Here is a 17,658-nt window from a genome sequence, read left to right as displayed (position 1 = left end):
AGAAAGAAGTGCATTGCATAGTAAGAGCAAGTTAGGAGTGTTATGCTTGTTAGAAGTGTCAGGAGATGAGGTACTCTCAAAAGAGTTGGGTCTTCAAGAGAATCTGTTGAGAAACTTCTCACACTACATCACATGTAACTTGACTAAAATGAACCCTATATTTCTTACACTAGGGAAATGCCGTGGAATGAAGTGACTCACTAAGCATTGGAAGCTCATTCCTGTAGAATGTCCAGGTTTTCCTCAATTAGACTGAACCCTATCTGTCATATTACTCAGAATGTAACATGTTCTTCTTCCTGGAGTATTATATTGATATGTAGAGATATCTAATCAAATGTATACAGTGAGTTTGGCTTTGTGGTGCTCTTTTTGGTGTGCATTCATGAATACTGTACTCAACCTGCACTTTGGTATTTCATGCTTTTGGACTTCTGGTTGGATGTCAACTGCATTTCATTGGCTTTGTACCTGTACTCTCCTAAATGACAATAAAATTGAATCTAATCTAATCTAATCTCATCTAATCTAATCTAATCTAATGTCTATTTATTCACTTTTTTTACATGACCAGAAGATTTAGCGCACACTATGTTACACATTTTGTTTTACAATTTACAACATTTTGCACAATTTTTGTGTGTTTGCATTTGTGTGTGAGAGAGACTCCACAGTAGAGCTCCCGTCATACTCCACCATGCACCATACACTGGTTGCTATGGTTTCTATTTCCTTGCCATTCTTGTGTCACAGGGATGGTGGAGAGAGAGAGAGAGAGAGAGAGAGAGAGCAAGTGTAAGAGAAAAAACGTTGAGATGAGGATTACTATTAATATACTAATCCTTACAAACTTAGTTCACAATAGATGAATGCAAATGACGTGAGGTTGCTCTATTTGGAAACATGTCAGGTGACCATGATTTTCTGGTAAAATTCCAAATGTTGTGTGTGGACTGTTAAAATGACCAATCTTCCAATATTATTAAGGTTAAATGTTTTGTGATCAGATAGCTAAACTCCTTATTCCCTCACTGGTTTGGGCTCTCAGTCTAGTTCTGATACAAAACACTGGACATAGAACGACCCTATCCATGGTCCTGAAAACTGTATGAGTGTAGGGAAAGCTGGAAGTAAACGAAAATCTGAGGGATAGGCTACTGAAAGATACTGTGTGAGCACAAGTCGGAAAATCTCATTCCATATGTTTCATTTTTCAAGTGGGCAGGTCGTTTCCCGCTAAAACTATGGATAACACCACTGGCCTACTGTGTAGAGCTGTTGCGGCTCGTTCACCCAGTATTTCATGCAGATCAACAGATGTGGAAATGAACCGGAGACGTAGTTTCACGTGCGTTCCTCTCCACCACCTCTCTATCTCTCTCTCTCTCTGTTCTTTTTTCGCGCTGCTTCTTTCTGCCTTTACGTGCGCGCTGGCACTAACCTTGGCTCGACGTCAGAGGCTGTGCGGCAGTGCAGTAGGATGCGATGCGCGCGTGGGCAACCGAGCCCCACTTTAAGCTGATATCGCGATTCTGCCACGCGAATCCCACCTCCCCTCTCCCCTTTCTCTCTTCTCAGTCGCCGGTATAGATAACATATCGTTCACCCCTTCCCTCTCTCTCTCTTTCTCTTTCTCTCTCTCTCTCTCTCTCGGCGCTCATGTATGGATTCTGGACCTGGGTTTTTACCACCAACCATGGATCCTGTGCAGTTCTTTGAGCCGAAGGAGAGCTCTGCTGGCGCAGTAAAGACGGGCAACACGTCGAGACTGCTAATAGACGCGGAGGAAGGGCGAGCGACCATGCCGTGACCGAGCGCTTCTCTCCTCGCCGCCCGTCAACCCTGTCCAACGTTTGCTAAATAGGCTAATTCCAGGGGAGAAGCAGCCAGGCTCGAGCACCTCGCGGGGGCTTATCGCTGCTCGTTCGGAGGGCAACATGAGGAGCCCGTACCCACCGGTGAAGTGTCTCATCCTCCGCGCGCATCTGCTGTTGCTGCCTCTCGCGTTCTTCCTCGACACTTCTCGTGGGATGCCACACGTTTTGAGATTCGGTAAGAGGAAAGGCGACTTTAATGTGTTTCATAAGTAGCCTACCACAGCCATGAGGTCGAAGTTGTTCTCTCAGCATTTGTGTATTTTCCCGCAAATTATTATATTGACAGTGATGAGACAGTGCTATCCAACATAGTGAGTGTGAGTGAGTGAGTGTGTGTGTGTGTGTGTGTGTGTGTGTGTGTGTAAGCCTGGATAAAGTGTGTGTTGTGGGTGCGGACAGAGTACAGCGGGTTCATTCATCTCGCTCATCCGGACTTCCCCCTGCCCATAGAGGAGTCCTCTGTGTACAATTCCGGGACACGGACAAAAAGAAACAGGGCTGGTTCGCTCCATTAAGTTCATCAATACAGGTGAAGCTAAACGAGACAGCATATTGCGCCAACTTTTGTTTGTGTTTACATCGTACTTTGTTGCATTGTGTATGGTACAACTCCATATGCAACATCAGCACACTGAAATGGTAGGCTAAATAGCCATAGCGCATACATACTGTATGATAGATCGTGTTTCAACATAATTAATGACACTTGTTTCTGGAGGCTGACGCTGGTTCTTAGCTCTCCTGAAGAAAACTGAAGCTTTACAGGGATCCGTTTAGTACATCTGCGTATGTGTTCAACACTCTATGTGTTAAATATAGCCTACTTTCTGTGTGTGTGTATATATGTGTGTGTTTGTCTGTGTGTGTGTGTGTGTGTGTAACAGAGAGAGATGGAGAGAGAGAAAGAAAAGCCTGTGTGTGTGTGTTGACAACATTAAATGGCATCCGCTCAGAGCTGCTTCTGCCGTCGAGCACAAATCACACACACACACACACACACTGCCTCGCGCTCGCAGAGGGCCTGTTTAAAAGTCATACTGCGTACGCTCGAGCTGACGCTATGGCAACGGCAGTGTGTGTGTGTGTGTGTGTATGTGTGTGTGTGTTTCTTGTTTTTATCACTGCCTGCGCTGCTGTCTCCTCTCGGGCGCCCCTACACTCGTTTCCCCGATCCCCCGCGCCTGGGCCAAGGACCCCGAATCTGTTCTGTAAACACGCTCATGAAGCCCCACGAGATACCGACGGGACACAGCCGCGAGGTCTGTTCCGACACCTCGTCATGGCGCGCGGTTAGGGTTTTGAGACACAGCAGCAGTAAAACCCTGTCCGCCAGGCTGGTGCATCTCCACGGTGCATCTTCATAACTAGCTTGTGTGTGTGTGTGTGTTTGTGTGTGTGTGAGAGAGAGAGAGAGAGAGAGAGAGTGTGTGTGTGTCAGAGGAAGAGAGAGACAGACAGACGTGTGACTATTTTGTGTCCTTCTTTCCTTCCTTCCTCATTGTTTTGTAATTAGTTACATTAGTCACAGCTGAGACTTTCTGCCAGAGCCTGAGTCAGCCGCTAAGCTATTTAGCTCCGCGGTATGTGGCGCGGCACCGTTGCGAGCATCACAGGAAAAATCTACTGGACGGCACCGAAAGCTAGACACACTCGAGCTATCAGGCAGCCCATCAGCACTGTGCGTCTTGTTATTACACACGTCTGCGCTGACACGAGAGCGTAACAGTGCAACAGCAACCGTTCAAACACAGCTATATCCGCGTGCGTGTCAGCTGTAGCCAGGGGCGTCATGCAAGCCAAAATTCTTGGGGGGCACAATCAGGATTTTTTTTTCTGGGGGGGGGGCTGAGGTCTGACTTTGTGGTGCTCAGAAATTAAAATATTTTAGATCCATGTGATGAAGGACTTTGAAAGAAGAACAACGCCAATGTTGTCATATTGTCATATTATATATGTATAACCACATGAATCAACATACAGTCAACAGCACTGCACCTCTGTCACCAAACTCACATATCAGTCTCACAGGTCACACATAGACACACACACACTCAGGACCGCGCGCGCACACACACACACACACACACACACACACACTTGACATTATTTGAGATGACAAACACTGACCTCATGTTAAAAGAGCAACGCACTGCCTCACACTTCAGGGAGGTCTCAGTTTGCCATGAGCAGTGCAAAGACATCCTAGATGTGTGTGTGTGTGTGTGTGTGTGTTTGTGTGTGTGTGTGTCTTTGTGTGTGTGTTTGTATGTGTGTGTGTGTGTGTGTGATGATGATGACGTGATGACATGATGACGTGACCAACACTGACCAACACTGATGGATAGACCAGTCTGAGACACAATCCTGTCATTTTGCTGTGAAAATTCAAGTGAGAATATCAAAAAGATTCTGGATGGATTTAATGGTAATTAACAGATTGTCGTCTACTCTCTGATTCAGCAGATATGGAGACTGTCTTTTCTCAATTATGAGTCCTAATGGTTTTTTTTAAAAGGAATGTGTTGTGTTGTAAGGAATGTTGTCTAATGACTTTTGGTATGACTAGATTGAGGAGGAATAGCAACTTCTAAAGTGATTTTTTCTGTCCCTTCCAAGACATTCATTACAAGAGTACAAAAGGTAAAATGTTACTAAAGTTGACATTCAGAGAAGAGGTGAAAAAAATGTGATAATTTCCTGACAGTTCATGTAAATGACAAACTAGGCATTCTGCGTCAAAACTGTCTGTGTGATCAAAATATTTCTTGCCATGCAGCAGTTTACTCTTTATGCCAGAACGTATCTGTAGTGTAAACTAAGGCCTACCAAGTTGTTTTTGAAATGGAGCTGCCTGAAGTTTGGCTTTGATCTGGCTGAGATACAGGCCTGCTCTGGCCCCGATCTGGGGCGGATCTGGTTCCATGACTGGCTCAGTGGAGTAGTGAAGCAGACACCAGGAGCAGGCAGCTAGGCTCATCATGACTCAGGAGCCAGAGCGACAGACCAGCCCCTGTCCATACTGCTGAAAGGCACGCTCTTTGGCCATCTCTATCTCTCTCTCTCCCTCTCTCTCTCTCTGTTTCTGTCTCTCTCTTTTTCTCTGCCTCTATGCATCCCTCTTTCTATGTTGTTGTGCCCTGCCCTTGTACATGCTACTGAAGCTCACACTCTGTCTGTCTCTATGTCCTTTCTCTCTTTCTCTCTCTCTCTCTATCTCTCTCTCTCTCTGTCAATTCAATTCGATTTCAATTCAAAGGAGCTTTATTGGCATGCAGTGTTGCCAAAGCAAACATACTACAATAATACAAATTCTCTTTCTCTGCTTCTCTCTCTCTCACTCTCTCTCTTTCTGTCACTTTCTGTGTTTCTCTCCATCAATGTGTGCATGCCCTTCCTCTGTCCATACTGCGGGAACTGATTTGTATGTGCCCCTCTCTGAAAATCTGTCTGTCTTTCTATTTGTCTGTCTGTCTGTCTGTGTTTGTCTGTGTCTTTTGCATCTGTCTGTCTGTCTGTCTCATGCAACCTGTCTTGCCTGCTGTGTGTGTGTTTTTGTGTCCTTCCCTGTTGCTGGGGCTGACACTGAGCCTGTATGTGTCCCTCTAGCCCCCTCATACAGCCCTTCTCTAACCATCTCTGTGGTTGTGCCCCTGTCCATGGTGCTGAAGCCAAGTTCGGCGAGGACACATCTCAGATATGGCCTCTGTCTCTCTTTTTTGCTTTTGCCCCTGCTTTTCTCTCTCTGTCTCTTTCCCTCTCTCTGGAACAGAGACAGAGAGAGGGAAATGCGCGCACGCACACACACACACGCACACACACAAACATACGCACGCACACACACACACACGCACACACACAAACATACGCACGCACACACACACACACACACACACACACACTCCTCTCTCATCTTCCTTTCTTTCTCATATCTGTGCACTGCCACTGCCAGTGTTGCTAAGGCCAAGGCTGAAGGCACATCACAGCTCTCTGACTGTCACTGCTAGTCTTTCTCCAAGTCTTATCTTTCTCTCTCTATCCCCCCTCTCTCTCTCTCTCCTTTGACCTCTTCCATATCCACTTTTTCCCTTCCCTTTTTTTATCTCAATATCCCTTTTTCTCTGAGTTTGTTCTTTGACTCTGTCCATAGTGCTGAAGTTGAGCCTAAATCACCAGCCACTGTTGTCACTGAAGATGCCGCACTGTGTACGGCTGCTCTCTCTCTCTCTCTCTCTCTCTCTCTCTCTCTCTCTCTCTCATCCCCCTCTCTTCCTCAGTCTTTGCCATTCTCTTCCTCTGAGTTTGTTCTCTGGTCTCTCTCTTCTTTGGGTCCTTGCTGCTGAGACTGACACTAGAGCTGATGCCAAGACTCGAGTTATGGCTGCCAGGGCAGATGCTCTCTGTCTATGACTGTCTTGTTATTCCTGTAACACACACAAACACACACATTCACACAAACAATTCCTCTCTCCTTCTCTCCCTTCCTCGCCTCTCCTCTTTTTTCCTCTTCCCTCCTCTCCCCTCCCCTCCTCTCTTCTCCTCTCCTCTCCCCTCCTCTCCTCTCCTCTCCCCTCCCTCCTCTCCTCTCCTCTCCTCTCCCCTCCCCTCCTCTCCTCTGTCTGTCTGTCTGTCATTTGTCTGTCTCTGCATTTGTGTCATGCCCACTCCCCCATCTTCTCCCACATTTTTTATCTGTCATCTATCCATCATTTCATCTGTCCATCTCTTTCTATCCCTCTATGAGTTTCTATTTGTGTGTTTCTCTCTTCTCTCTCCTTCTCTCTCTCAATTGCAATTCCATTTTAAATTCAAGAAAGCTTTATTAGCATGGAAGTTTTACTGTAGTAACATTACTGCTAAAGCTCAGTTACACATGGAAGATTAAATGTGTTGAACAGAATTGGTGAATGAAGTAAGACGTTGCTCTCCTTCTCTCTTTCTCAGTCTTCCTCTGTGCCTAGCCCCTGTCCATAGCACTGAAACTAGCCTGTTTGGGCTTCCGCCTCTGTCTCTCTCTGCACTCCTCCTTTCATGTCATTATTTCTCTTTCCTTCCTCTCTCCTTTATCCTTTCTTTTCTTCTTGTCTAAGTCCTGTCACCCCCTCCACACACACACACACACCTACACACACACACACACAAACACTGTTTCTCTTGCTGTCTCTCGCCGTGATTGTGTAGGGCCTTAGCGAGGCCCATTACATGATAGCCAGCTTGTTGTGCATTAGAAAGCATGAGTAAATGCTTCACTCAGCATTTATGTGTCCCTCTCCCCAACAGAGAATCTCCATTCTTCCCTTTCCTCTTGACATTCACCTCACATTTGAACACAGCCACTTAACAGAGCCTTTCATCCAGAGAAACCTCAGAAGGCAAAGGAGCAGTAGGGAGCAGTAGTTTATTATGGAGGTGTTTGCCTTTGATTGGGAAAGGACAGTAGAGATTAACAGGTCTCATGGTCTCATCCTAGCTGCAAGAAAATTAAGTTGAAAACTAGAAATCGAACTGCAGAAAAAAAAACATGCAGAAAGGTGTTACTAATGGTATTGCTAGCATGCTAACTCACGCCTTTTTTTCTGTGATCCAAACTATTTTCAACTTTATGGTGTGTAGCCCATCATGCACATGTATCTCTTTTCCACATGACTAAACATCATGAACATGAATTTAAACATCATACCAGTATTATTTCACTGTAAAAGTACATGCATCGACTTCCGGTGACGACATGCTTTAAGCAGCAACCTAAAAGTTGAGCTCCATCCAACCAAATACTAAATAACCTAACAAACTTCTTAAAACTCGGCATTTCATCACGAATTGACAATGGCAACATCTTCAAGAAATAGACCTGCAACTAAACAAGATGCGTCGAAAGAGAAGAATGATAATTTGAAATTAAATCAAAATGCGGGTAACGATAGTGCTAGCCCAGAATCCAAAATACTAGCCGAGCTAGAAAAGCTAAGGTCAGAAAACCGGGAAGGACATAATCAGACCAAATTATGCCTTACGAAACTGGAAACATCAATGGAAGAACTGAAAGGTGAAATGACAAAGCTAGAGAAAAGAACCAAGGAGGCGGAAGATCGTATAAGTGCTGCCGAAGACGATGGGAGAAGGTACGAGAGAGCTATACGTTATCTGTTCCACCGAGAGATGAACCTAACAGCTAGATGCGAAGATTTGCAGAACAGAACAAGACGTAACAATCTGAGAATCTATCGGGTGCCTGAGGGTAGCGAGGGGAAAAATGTGAAGACATTTGTCAAGGAGCTGATTCAGTCTGTTCTTAAACCAATGCCTGACGTGAATATGCAAATAGAGAGAGCACACCGCTCTATAGCCTCCAAACCGAAAAACCCCAATGCTACTCCTAGGTCGTTAGTAGTCCGATTTGTGGATTACTCGGTCAAAGACAAGATCCTTCGACAAGCATGGAGTCAAAAACTAATATACAAAGACGAGCAAATATACTTCGACCCCGACTACTCTCCGGAATTGCAAAGGAAGAGAACACAAGTGCGAGAGGTCATCAAACAACTAAAGGAGAAGAACATTAAAGCCAAGTGCCTCTATCCAGCGCAACTGAAATTGACCATGGAAACAGGGGAACAGACCTACCATACGCTCACAGAGGCTCTTCCAGTCTTGGCGGAGTATGACATACATCCAAAAGTAGACGAAAGAGCTAAGATGGTGGGCGAGATGTCCCGCTACAGGTGGAATGTTGTGGGTGAGAGACGTGGGGAAGATGCAGCGGGAGTGTTGCCTTCTGCGGATCTTGCGGCCCTCTTTGACTAAGAGTGAGGTCAACGCCGAGACTTTTCTTTGAATATTTCTGGATATACTTAAGGTTAGGATTATTATTTCTTCCTTCTTTTCTTCAATGGACGGAACTCAGCTGAACTGTGAGTGAATACGCACAATGAGCAGCAACCGCTCCACGAACTGGACGACAGCAGCCAAGACACTTTGTGTTAATCCCACGGAGGAACTGTCACCATCCTCTGCCCAGGCTACATCGGGATATGGTTTGCTTAGTTTAGAGGCCAATGTTCTTTTCTTTCTCAGTAGGCCCACAGCAAACCATTTGGGTATGTGGAAGTGTATTGTTCTTATAGTTAGACGTTTTATTTTATGTTTGATTTGTTACTGTCACCTTGAGATTATTAGTCTAGTTACTGGTGGAGCTTTGTTAACAGGTAGTTTAAATGTTAAGAATGAGTGATATAGGTAGGCTTAAGGATAGGCTCCAAACATGTACATATAACTGGTATGAATAGTCTTAACTGCATTAGCTATAATGTTAAGGGCTTAGGCAATCCAATCAAGAGGAAAAAAATACTTAGCCAACTTAAAAAATTACATTGTTCTATAGCAATGATCCAAGAAACCCATCTGTCCGAAAAAGAGCATTTAAAGCTTAAAAGAGAATGGGTAGATCAGGTGTTCAGCTCCTCTTTTGTTGAAAACGGGGCGTGGCCATTCTCTTTAATAAATCTGTATACTTCAATCATATAGAAACGGTTAAAGATAAAGATGGCAGATATATCATTGTAAAGGGGGATATTAGTGGCACAAGAGTAACACTGCTCAATCTATATGCCCCAAATGAAGACTGTTCTGTCTTTTTTAAAGACATAGCAACTTTATTAGCAGGCACAGTAGAAGGGATTGTGTTAATAGGAGGCGATTTCAACTGTGTCCTGAGACAAAATATGGATAGGCTACCTGCAGAAGTGGGCTCAGTATCTAGAAAAGCTACTACACTACAGGCAATGATGAGCGAACTGGGCTTAGTGGATGTATGGCGGCGCTTACATCCCAAAGAGAAGGACTTTACTTTTATGTCACAGGTACATGGCAGTTACTCCAGGTTGGACATGTTTGTAATATCTGGACCAGATCTGTATAGGGTCAATGAGTGTAAAATAGAGCCAATCAGCATATCAGATCATGCTCCAGTCACTTTAAAAATAAATATAGGGCCAACCAAATCATTTAAGTATTGGAGACTTAATGTTTCATTGTTAAATGACGAATTAATTAAACAAGAAATACACAAGGAATTAACTAATTATTTTGAGATAAATGAAGGTGATACCGTCTCTCCAATAACTCTGTGGGAGGGGGCTAAGGCTGTGATGCGGGGCTGTATTATTGCCATTTCTTCTAGATTGAAAAAGCAAAGGTTAAGTCAACAGGATAGGCTAGAGAAAGAAATTAAGCAATTAGAAACAGAACATCAGCAATCTAAGAAACAAGAAGTATTGCATGCATTGAAAGAGAAAAGGAAAACATTGGATGACCTACTAACTTACAAAACAGAGGGGGCTTTAAGATTTGTAAATAGAAAATATTATGAAATGGGAAACAAAGCAATTCGCTTGTTGGCTTTCCAATTGCGGAAAGCGCAAAATAGCAGGACAGTTCACAAAATAAAAAGTCCAGACAGTGACGAAATCTTAACACAACCTACTGATGTTACAGAGGCTTTTGCCACATACTATAGAAAGTTATATGAAGAGCAACTGGACCCACACAAAAAAGACAAGATTGAGTCTTTTTTTAGATCCATCAAACTGGCAAAACTAACATCAGAAGAGGCTGACATGCTGTCATTGCCAATTACAGAAAAAGAAATCAGAGACAATATCTTAAAACTTAAAAATAACAAATCCCCAGGAACAGATGGTTTCCCAGGAGAATACTACAAAACATTTATAGATTATCTGACCCCAATCTTGTGTAAGGTCTATAACCATGCATTAAATAAGGGAGATCCGCCTGGATCCTGGTCAGAAGTGATAATTAGTGTTATCCACAAAGAAAACAAGGACCCAATCCAATGTACCTCCTATCGTCCAATCAGCCTCCTGTGTGTTGATCTTAAAATCCTTACTTCAATTATAGCGAAAAGAGTACAAAAATTCATACACAAACTCGTAAAACCGGATCAGACAGGTTTTATTAATAATCGACAAAGGAGTAGACAATGTCAGGAGGGCTTTAAACCTGCAATGTATTGCAGCCAAAGGAATACCCTTCAATGCTTCTCAGCTTAGATGCTGAGAAGGCATTTGATAGGGTTGACTGGTCTTTCCTCTATCAGACTCTCAGATATATGGGTTTTAATGACACATTTATTAATTGGATAGGCATATTTTATAAAAACCCTAAATCTAGAGTTAGAGTGAATGGGCACTGCTCCAACTTCTTTCCACTGGGACGTGGCACCCGCCAGGGAGACTCTTTATCTCCTTCTTTATTTTCCTTAAGCATAGAACCATTGGCTGAATTAATAAGGACAAACCCCCCCATACTGGGTATTCCTGATGAGGGAATGATTCAACACAAACTAGCTCTATTTGCTGATGACATATTGTTATTCTTAGAGCGTCCCATGGTTTCTATCCCTGCACTTCTAAATAGCTTAAATAAATACAGTGCAGTGTCAGGATATAAGATAAATACTAACAAATCGGAAGCAATGATGATAAGTGGTGAATGGCCGCAGCAATTAGATGACTTGGTCTCCTTTAAAAAATCCAAACAGGGATTTAGATATTTAGGTGTTATTTTGACACCAAAACCAGCACAGCTTTACTCCTCCAATTACAACAAATTAATCGAAGAGATCAACCAAGATATAAGTAGGTGGGATATGCTACCTCTGTCACTTTTTGGCCGAATAGAGTCAGTGAGGATGAATATCTTACCTAGACTCCTTTTCTTATTTCAATCTCTGCCTATTCATGTGCCACAATCAACCCTTAAGCTTCTCGAAAAACGTATATCAAAATTTATTTGGCAAAATAGGAGACCCAGAATACGTCTAAAAATATTGATGGCAAGTAAAGAAAAAGGAGGCCTGGGTCTACCTAATCTTAAAATGTATTATTTAGCAGCCCAACTTAGAGCAATAGTGGCATGGGTGACCACAGATGAAGAAACAGGATGGCTATCCATTGAACAGAATTCCTTACCAGGGATACCAATATCTACTCTTCCATTTCTTAGTCAGCAGGCTCAGAAAAAAATAAGAATTAATAACATCTGGGTCAAACACACACTTAAAGCCTGGAGCAGTGTCCAGAAGCAATTAAAGGGGTCTATGCCTCTATCAAGAGCAATGCCCATTCTTGGAAACATTGATTTTCTCCCATCTTTGACAGACTTAGCATTCAGAAGATGGGCGGAGAAGGGGTTGGTTATTATAAATCAGTTGTTTGAAAACAACACATTGCGATCATTTTCACAACTTCAAGATAAGTTTGACTTGCCCTCATGTGACTTGTATAGATACCTACAAATACGACATTATATCACAAAGCACACAGATTGGGATAGTCTAAAAAGAGATCCAACTGGGGTTGAATGGTACTTTATACATATATCTCAACAAATGGTATCAACAAAGCATCAAGTATCACATATCTATAGGAGTCTAATGAAAGACACATCAGATAATACTTTCCATATAAAAAGTGAATGGGAAATGGAGTTTAATACAATTATAGATGATGATACATGGGAAGATATATGTCTGGCAAGTCATAAAGGGATTGGAAGTCAAATGTGGAAAGAATTTGACTGGAAGGTGAAAATGAGATTCTTTAGGACCCCTCTTAAGGTATCAATGTTCAAAAACAATGCCCCAAACACTTGCTGGAGAAACTGTGGCATGGTTGGGGACCATACCCACATATTCTGGGACTGCTCCGTGATACAGACATACTGGAAAGACATTAAAAAAGGAGTTGGACAAAATATTTAGGATGGATATTCCTCTGGACCCTTTACTTTTCATACTGGAGAAAACACCTGAAAACCTGCTTTCTAAGGACCAAAGCTACATGTTTCACATCTTGTTAATGATTGCAAGAAAAATGATCACTATTAATTGGATGAAGCCTAGCCCTCCTACAATAGCTCAGTGGATACAAAAAATCCAACAGGTCCATACAATGGAAAATATGACTGCTATTTTACAGCTGAAAATACCTTTGTTTGTAAGAAGATGGACCCCTGTTATTCTGGGCCTTGATTTAGAATAATCTAAACATACCGTGTGAATGCAATGGTTTATCTATCCTGCCTCTATGTAATCAGTATATGTGTTGAATGAAGCTCAACCACAAGGTGACTCCCCCCCCCTTTTTTTTCCTCTTTCCTCCTTTTCTTTTGGTTGTTTTTAACCTCTGTTTTTAACCCTGAGAGTGTGTTTAATGTGTGCGTGTGTGGGTCTATGTTTGTATTGTAATGCTAAAATTGCTTGTAATGTTCAGTATGGGCAATAAAGTAAAAAAAAAAAAAAAAAAAGTACATGCATCAAAAAGTGGCAAATTGTTGCAGGATGTCTCTTTACATAGGATATGCTTAGTGTCAGTATGTGTTCCTCTGGGAATCATAACATTTGACCTCTGCCTCAGTGTTGTCAGCAGTGTCAGCTGAACCAGAGGAACATGGGAAAACTGTGCTGATGTCTGTATAGGCACATTTTTTACTAATTCTCATGAACAAACACTGGTTCTCATAAGTGCCCATTCTCTGATGTCAGTGTATACTGTATGTCTTTCAGTCAGAAGTACAGTCAGTAGTGTCTACTCATGATTAATACTGATCCGATTGTATGCAGAGTAGGAGGGATCTGGAGAATCTGGGCTAGCAGTCCCAGTAGATGTTGCCCCCCCCCCTCTCTGTATCTATTTCTCTCTTCTTATCTACAATATATGTCTGTGTGTGCGTCTGTGTTTATGCAGTGTCTTAGAAATGTTCTTTTGTCTGGTGATGAGACATTTATGAGCCTTTAATTTGTCCTACTCCCCTAGACTGAGGGGATAATGTGTGTGGTTTTGTGTGTGTTGGGGGTGGGGGTGGGGGTTATTAGTGGGAGGCATAGGAAGGGGGAGGCATGGAATGTACCAGAAAAGGGCAATATTCCCATCTCTTCTTCCTTCCTTAAGTCTATCAGTAATCTTAATACAACACTGATGTCAAACAAGCAGCATTACATACGAGTCCTGTGTGTCTGTGTGTAGGTGTGCGTGTGTGTGTGGGTATGTTTTGCATGTGCGTGTGCGTGTGCGTGTGCGTGAGTGTTCCTTTCCCCAAAGCTGGTCTTCATCAAGGGGATGACTTATTAACACTCAAGTGTCAGATGCAACAAGGAAATGAGAGAGTATCAGAGGAAGAGAGAAAAGAGAGAGGGATACAGAGGATGGGAAAGTGTGAGAGGGAGAGAGAGAGAGAGAGAGGGAGAGAGCGATAATAAATGTGTTTGTGTGAGAGTCTGACAACTGCTTGACAAATTAGCACTCTGCATGTCAGCCGCTAGTCCTCAGCAGTGGAGCAGAATGCCTGCTGAATTAGCACATGCTAAAGTAACTTGGCAAATTAACGCGTTTGATGTCAGCTTGCGAGCCACACTCTCATAATGAGATCACTCAGTTCACTCAAATTATTCTGTCTGTAGCGGGGGGAGTTCACTGGTTCACTCGTGGCCTGAGAGCACACACACATACACACAATAAACCCGTAAAATAATGTCTTAAAAACATACATTTTTACATACATCTGAGAAAACACACAGACTACTATGCACTCACAAACACTGGCACAAAGGTGCATGCCCACATGCACGCGCGCACACACACACACACACACACACACACACACACACACACACACACACACACACACACACACACACACAGACTTGCATGATGAAAGTGCACACAAACTCACACACATACCGGTACACATGTATGCAAAAAAAAACAAGCACACTCACTCACACACACATACAAACACAGACACACACTCTGCACACATATTCCACTACACTGTCATACCCATCGATTGCACCAGGGCTGTCTGCTCATGACTGTTGCCATGGAATGGTTTCCATAGCGGCCAGAGAGTCTATTACTCATGGAGACAGACCGTCCATGCCCTTGGACTGTCTGACCAATCATGCGCTCCCGTTCCCAAACTCCATGGCAAGCTCCATGGCAACGCGATGGAGTAGCCCTCACTATGAGTGCAACCCTGGACAGACGCGTGATAACACACTCCGGGCAGCCTGAGGAAAAGCATACATACACGTACACACACATACACACGCATGCAATAACACACATGTGTACAAGCACTGACGCATTTGTGCGCGCACACACTCAGAAGGAGAGAGAGAAATAGAGCACAGTGCCCTCTCATATGTATGTACAGTGTGAATATATACTGTGTATATACTGTGTAACTCACACACACACACACACACATTTGTGTGTGTGTGTTGTGAGTGTGTGTGTGTGTGTATGTGTGTGTGTGTGTATGTGCGAGTTGCACAGTATATATTTGTTTATGTGTGTGTGTGTGTGTGTATGTGTGTGTGTGTGTGTGTGTGTGTGTATGTGCGAGTGCATATGTATGTATGTGTGAGTGCATGTGTATTCATACAGATGTACATATCAATCATATGTTTTTTTTTCTTTTTCTGTTTCCATTTATTGCAGTTCTGCTGTTCCTGTGAATGCCTTGGCTAGTACACAGTGTCATTCCAAAGTGCATTTGAATTGATTTGAAAGTTTAGAGAAAGAGAGAGAGATGGATACAGAGAGAGAGAGAGAGAGAGATGTCCATGCGCAGAGAAGTAGAAAAGAAGGGGTATGTTGGGCAGAATGTTCCCTTCTCTGTCTGAAGAAAAGTGAACAAATTATACAGCTAGTTATTTTTTTGGTCTTAGACAGTTTTCCTCGAAGGAAGATATCTGTAAAGATAACAGACAAGACTGAACATGCTCTTTCCTTCTTCCTCTCTCTCTCTTCCTCTTTTTCCTGATCTCTCCAACTTTTTCTCCTTCCCTTTCTTTCTCTCCCCCCATTTCTCTCTTTCTGCCCCCCCTCTCTCTCCCCCCTCTATCTCTCCCTTCCCCCTCCTCTGTCTGTCTCTCCACACATGATATTACATTTCAATTCATCTTTGGTCCTTTCATCTGCCGACTTCATTTCTTTCCTCTGTACTGCGCTGAATGAGAACGACGTGAAATGGAAGCTGGGTGCCCTTAACAGAGCTGGAGGGAGAGAGCGCTAATCTCAGGGGAGTGTGTGTGTGTGTGTGTGTGTGTGTGTGTGTGTGTGTGTGTGTGTTTGTGTGTGTGTGTGTATGTGTGTGTGTGTGTGTGTGTGTGGTGCATGCGTGCGTGCGTGTGTGTGTATGTGTGCACATGCTTGTGTGTGTTTGGCTATAATCTCAGGGGAGCATCTTTGTGTCACTCCTACATGAAGAACAGTGTGGATGCACAGCAGGAGATCAGGACAAGAAAATTCAGACACAAAGAGAGATCGAGAGAGAGAGAGAGGGAAAAAGAGAGAGAGAGAGAGAGAGGGGAGGGAAAGATAGAAACAGATGCTGTGTGCATCCTAATGTCTTAATAGTCCTTTACCTGGTTTGTCTGTGTTTGTGTGTGTGTGTGTGTGAGTGTGTGTCTCTCTCTCTCTCTGTGTGTGTGTATGTGTGTGTGTGTGTGTGTGTGTGTGCAGCGCACACAGAGCCTCGTCTCCACTTAAGACTACATAGACCACCAACCTAGTATGTGGTGCTCATCAATATATATAGTATACAGTATTTAGGAGTTTAAATAGCAGCGCCAGCAGCGAGGGTGTAATTGAACTGGAGAGTGGAACAGGCCTCCTGTCAGGACTGGTCATAAGCCTGTCAAAACTGTCTTGTAACTGCCAGATTTGTATCACCAACCGCTGCCAACACTTCATCAGGGTTTTATCTCGATGTTTCCTCTCGTCCTGACTGAAGTGACTAACTGAAGTCCCGTCTATCTGTCTCCTGAGACGAGAAATGAGAGACGGATCTTACTGGGTAGCCATAAACACTATATGATGAGGTATTAAATGCAGTGTTTGTGCATGTGTGTGTGTATGTGTGTGACAGTCTGTGTGCCTGTGTGTGGGTGTCAGTGTTTGGATGTGTGTGTCTGTGTGTTTTTAAGAGAAAGATATATATATATAGAGAGAGAGAGTGTGTGGATATGTGTGTTCTAGCCCTCCACCTCCTCTCTCATAGTGTTCCTGTGCAGAGGGTGTCAGCCAAGGACATACATTTTTGTCCTCTTCTTTTTTTGAAACAGTGACACAATCTTGCTCATTTGATCTGAACAGTGTAGCGATGTGCAGAATTGTGACCTTTCTGATTGACATTTACATTAAACAGATCCCCTCATTCAGGATGGATCCTGTAGTTCCTGCGAGGTGAACTCCTGACCTCTTCCCTCATTAGTGATGTCGTTCTCTTCTGTCTGAGGAACCGGGACATAGATGTCTAAATGTGATTCTCCATCAAGGAACAGCCTTTTATTTTCACCGCAGGATAATGGGTTATTTTAATCTCCACTCATGTGAATACTCTCCTGGGCTGTCATGCAGGAGGGGTCTTTTATTTGTGTGTGTGTGTGTGTGTGTGTGTGTGTGTGTGTGTGTGTGTGAAGTTGGTCACATGTTCTTTGACAAATGCTAATGGCTTCTGTGTGTGTGTTCACGTGTGTGTGTTCACGTGTGTGTGTGTGTGTGTGTGTGTGTGTGTGTGTGTGTTGCAGGAGGGATCTTTGAATCAATAGAGAGCGGTCCGTCTGGGCCAGAAGAACTTGCCTTTAAGTTCGCCCTGAACACCATCAACAGAAACCGTACACTACTGCCCAACACCACACTCACATATGACATCCAGAGAATCAATGTCTTCGACAGCTTTGAAGCCTCCAGGAAAGGTG

General features: G+C 43.4%; 1 protein-coding gene across 3 annotated transcripts in view; it reads left to right on the top strand.

Moving 5' to 3' along the window:
• Positions 1–1,405: 1,405 nt before the first annotated feature.
• The window catches only part of LOC125299005 (glutamate receptor ionotropic, kainate 2-like), a 67,909-nt gene continuing 51,656 nt past the window's right edge, over positions 1,406–17,658 (top strand). For 2 of the 3 annotated variants that reach the window (XM_048250025.1, XM_048250027.1), the window contains exons 1-2: positions 1,407–2,052; positions 17,488–17,655. In XM_048250025.1, the coding sequence (XP_048105982.1) occupies positions 1,938–2,052; positions 17,488–17,655 (283 nt within the window). In that variant the 5' untranslated portion in view covers positions 1,407–1,937. Of the gene's footprint in view, positions 2,053–17,487; positions 17,656–17,658 lie in introns of all 3 variants that reach the window. The other variant, XM_048250026.1, reaches the window with a different exon arrangement.

The sequence above is a fragment of the Alosa alosa genome, chromosome 8 (assembly GCF_017589495.1).
Source record: "Alosa alosa isolate M-15738 ecotype Scorff River chromosome 8, AALO_Geno_1.1, whole genome shotgun sequence".
NCBI lineage: Eukaryota > Metazoa > Chordata > Actinopteri > Clupeiformes > Clupeidae > Alosa > Alosa alosa.
The sequence above is the reverse complement of the archived record's forward strand: the minus strand, read 5'-3'. Positions and strand labels throughout refer to the sequence as shown.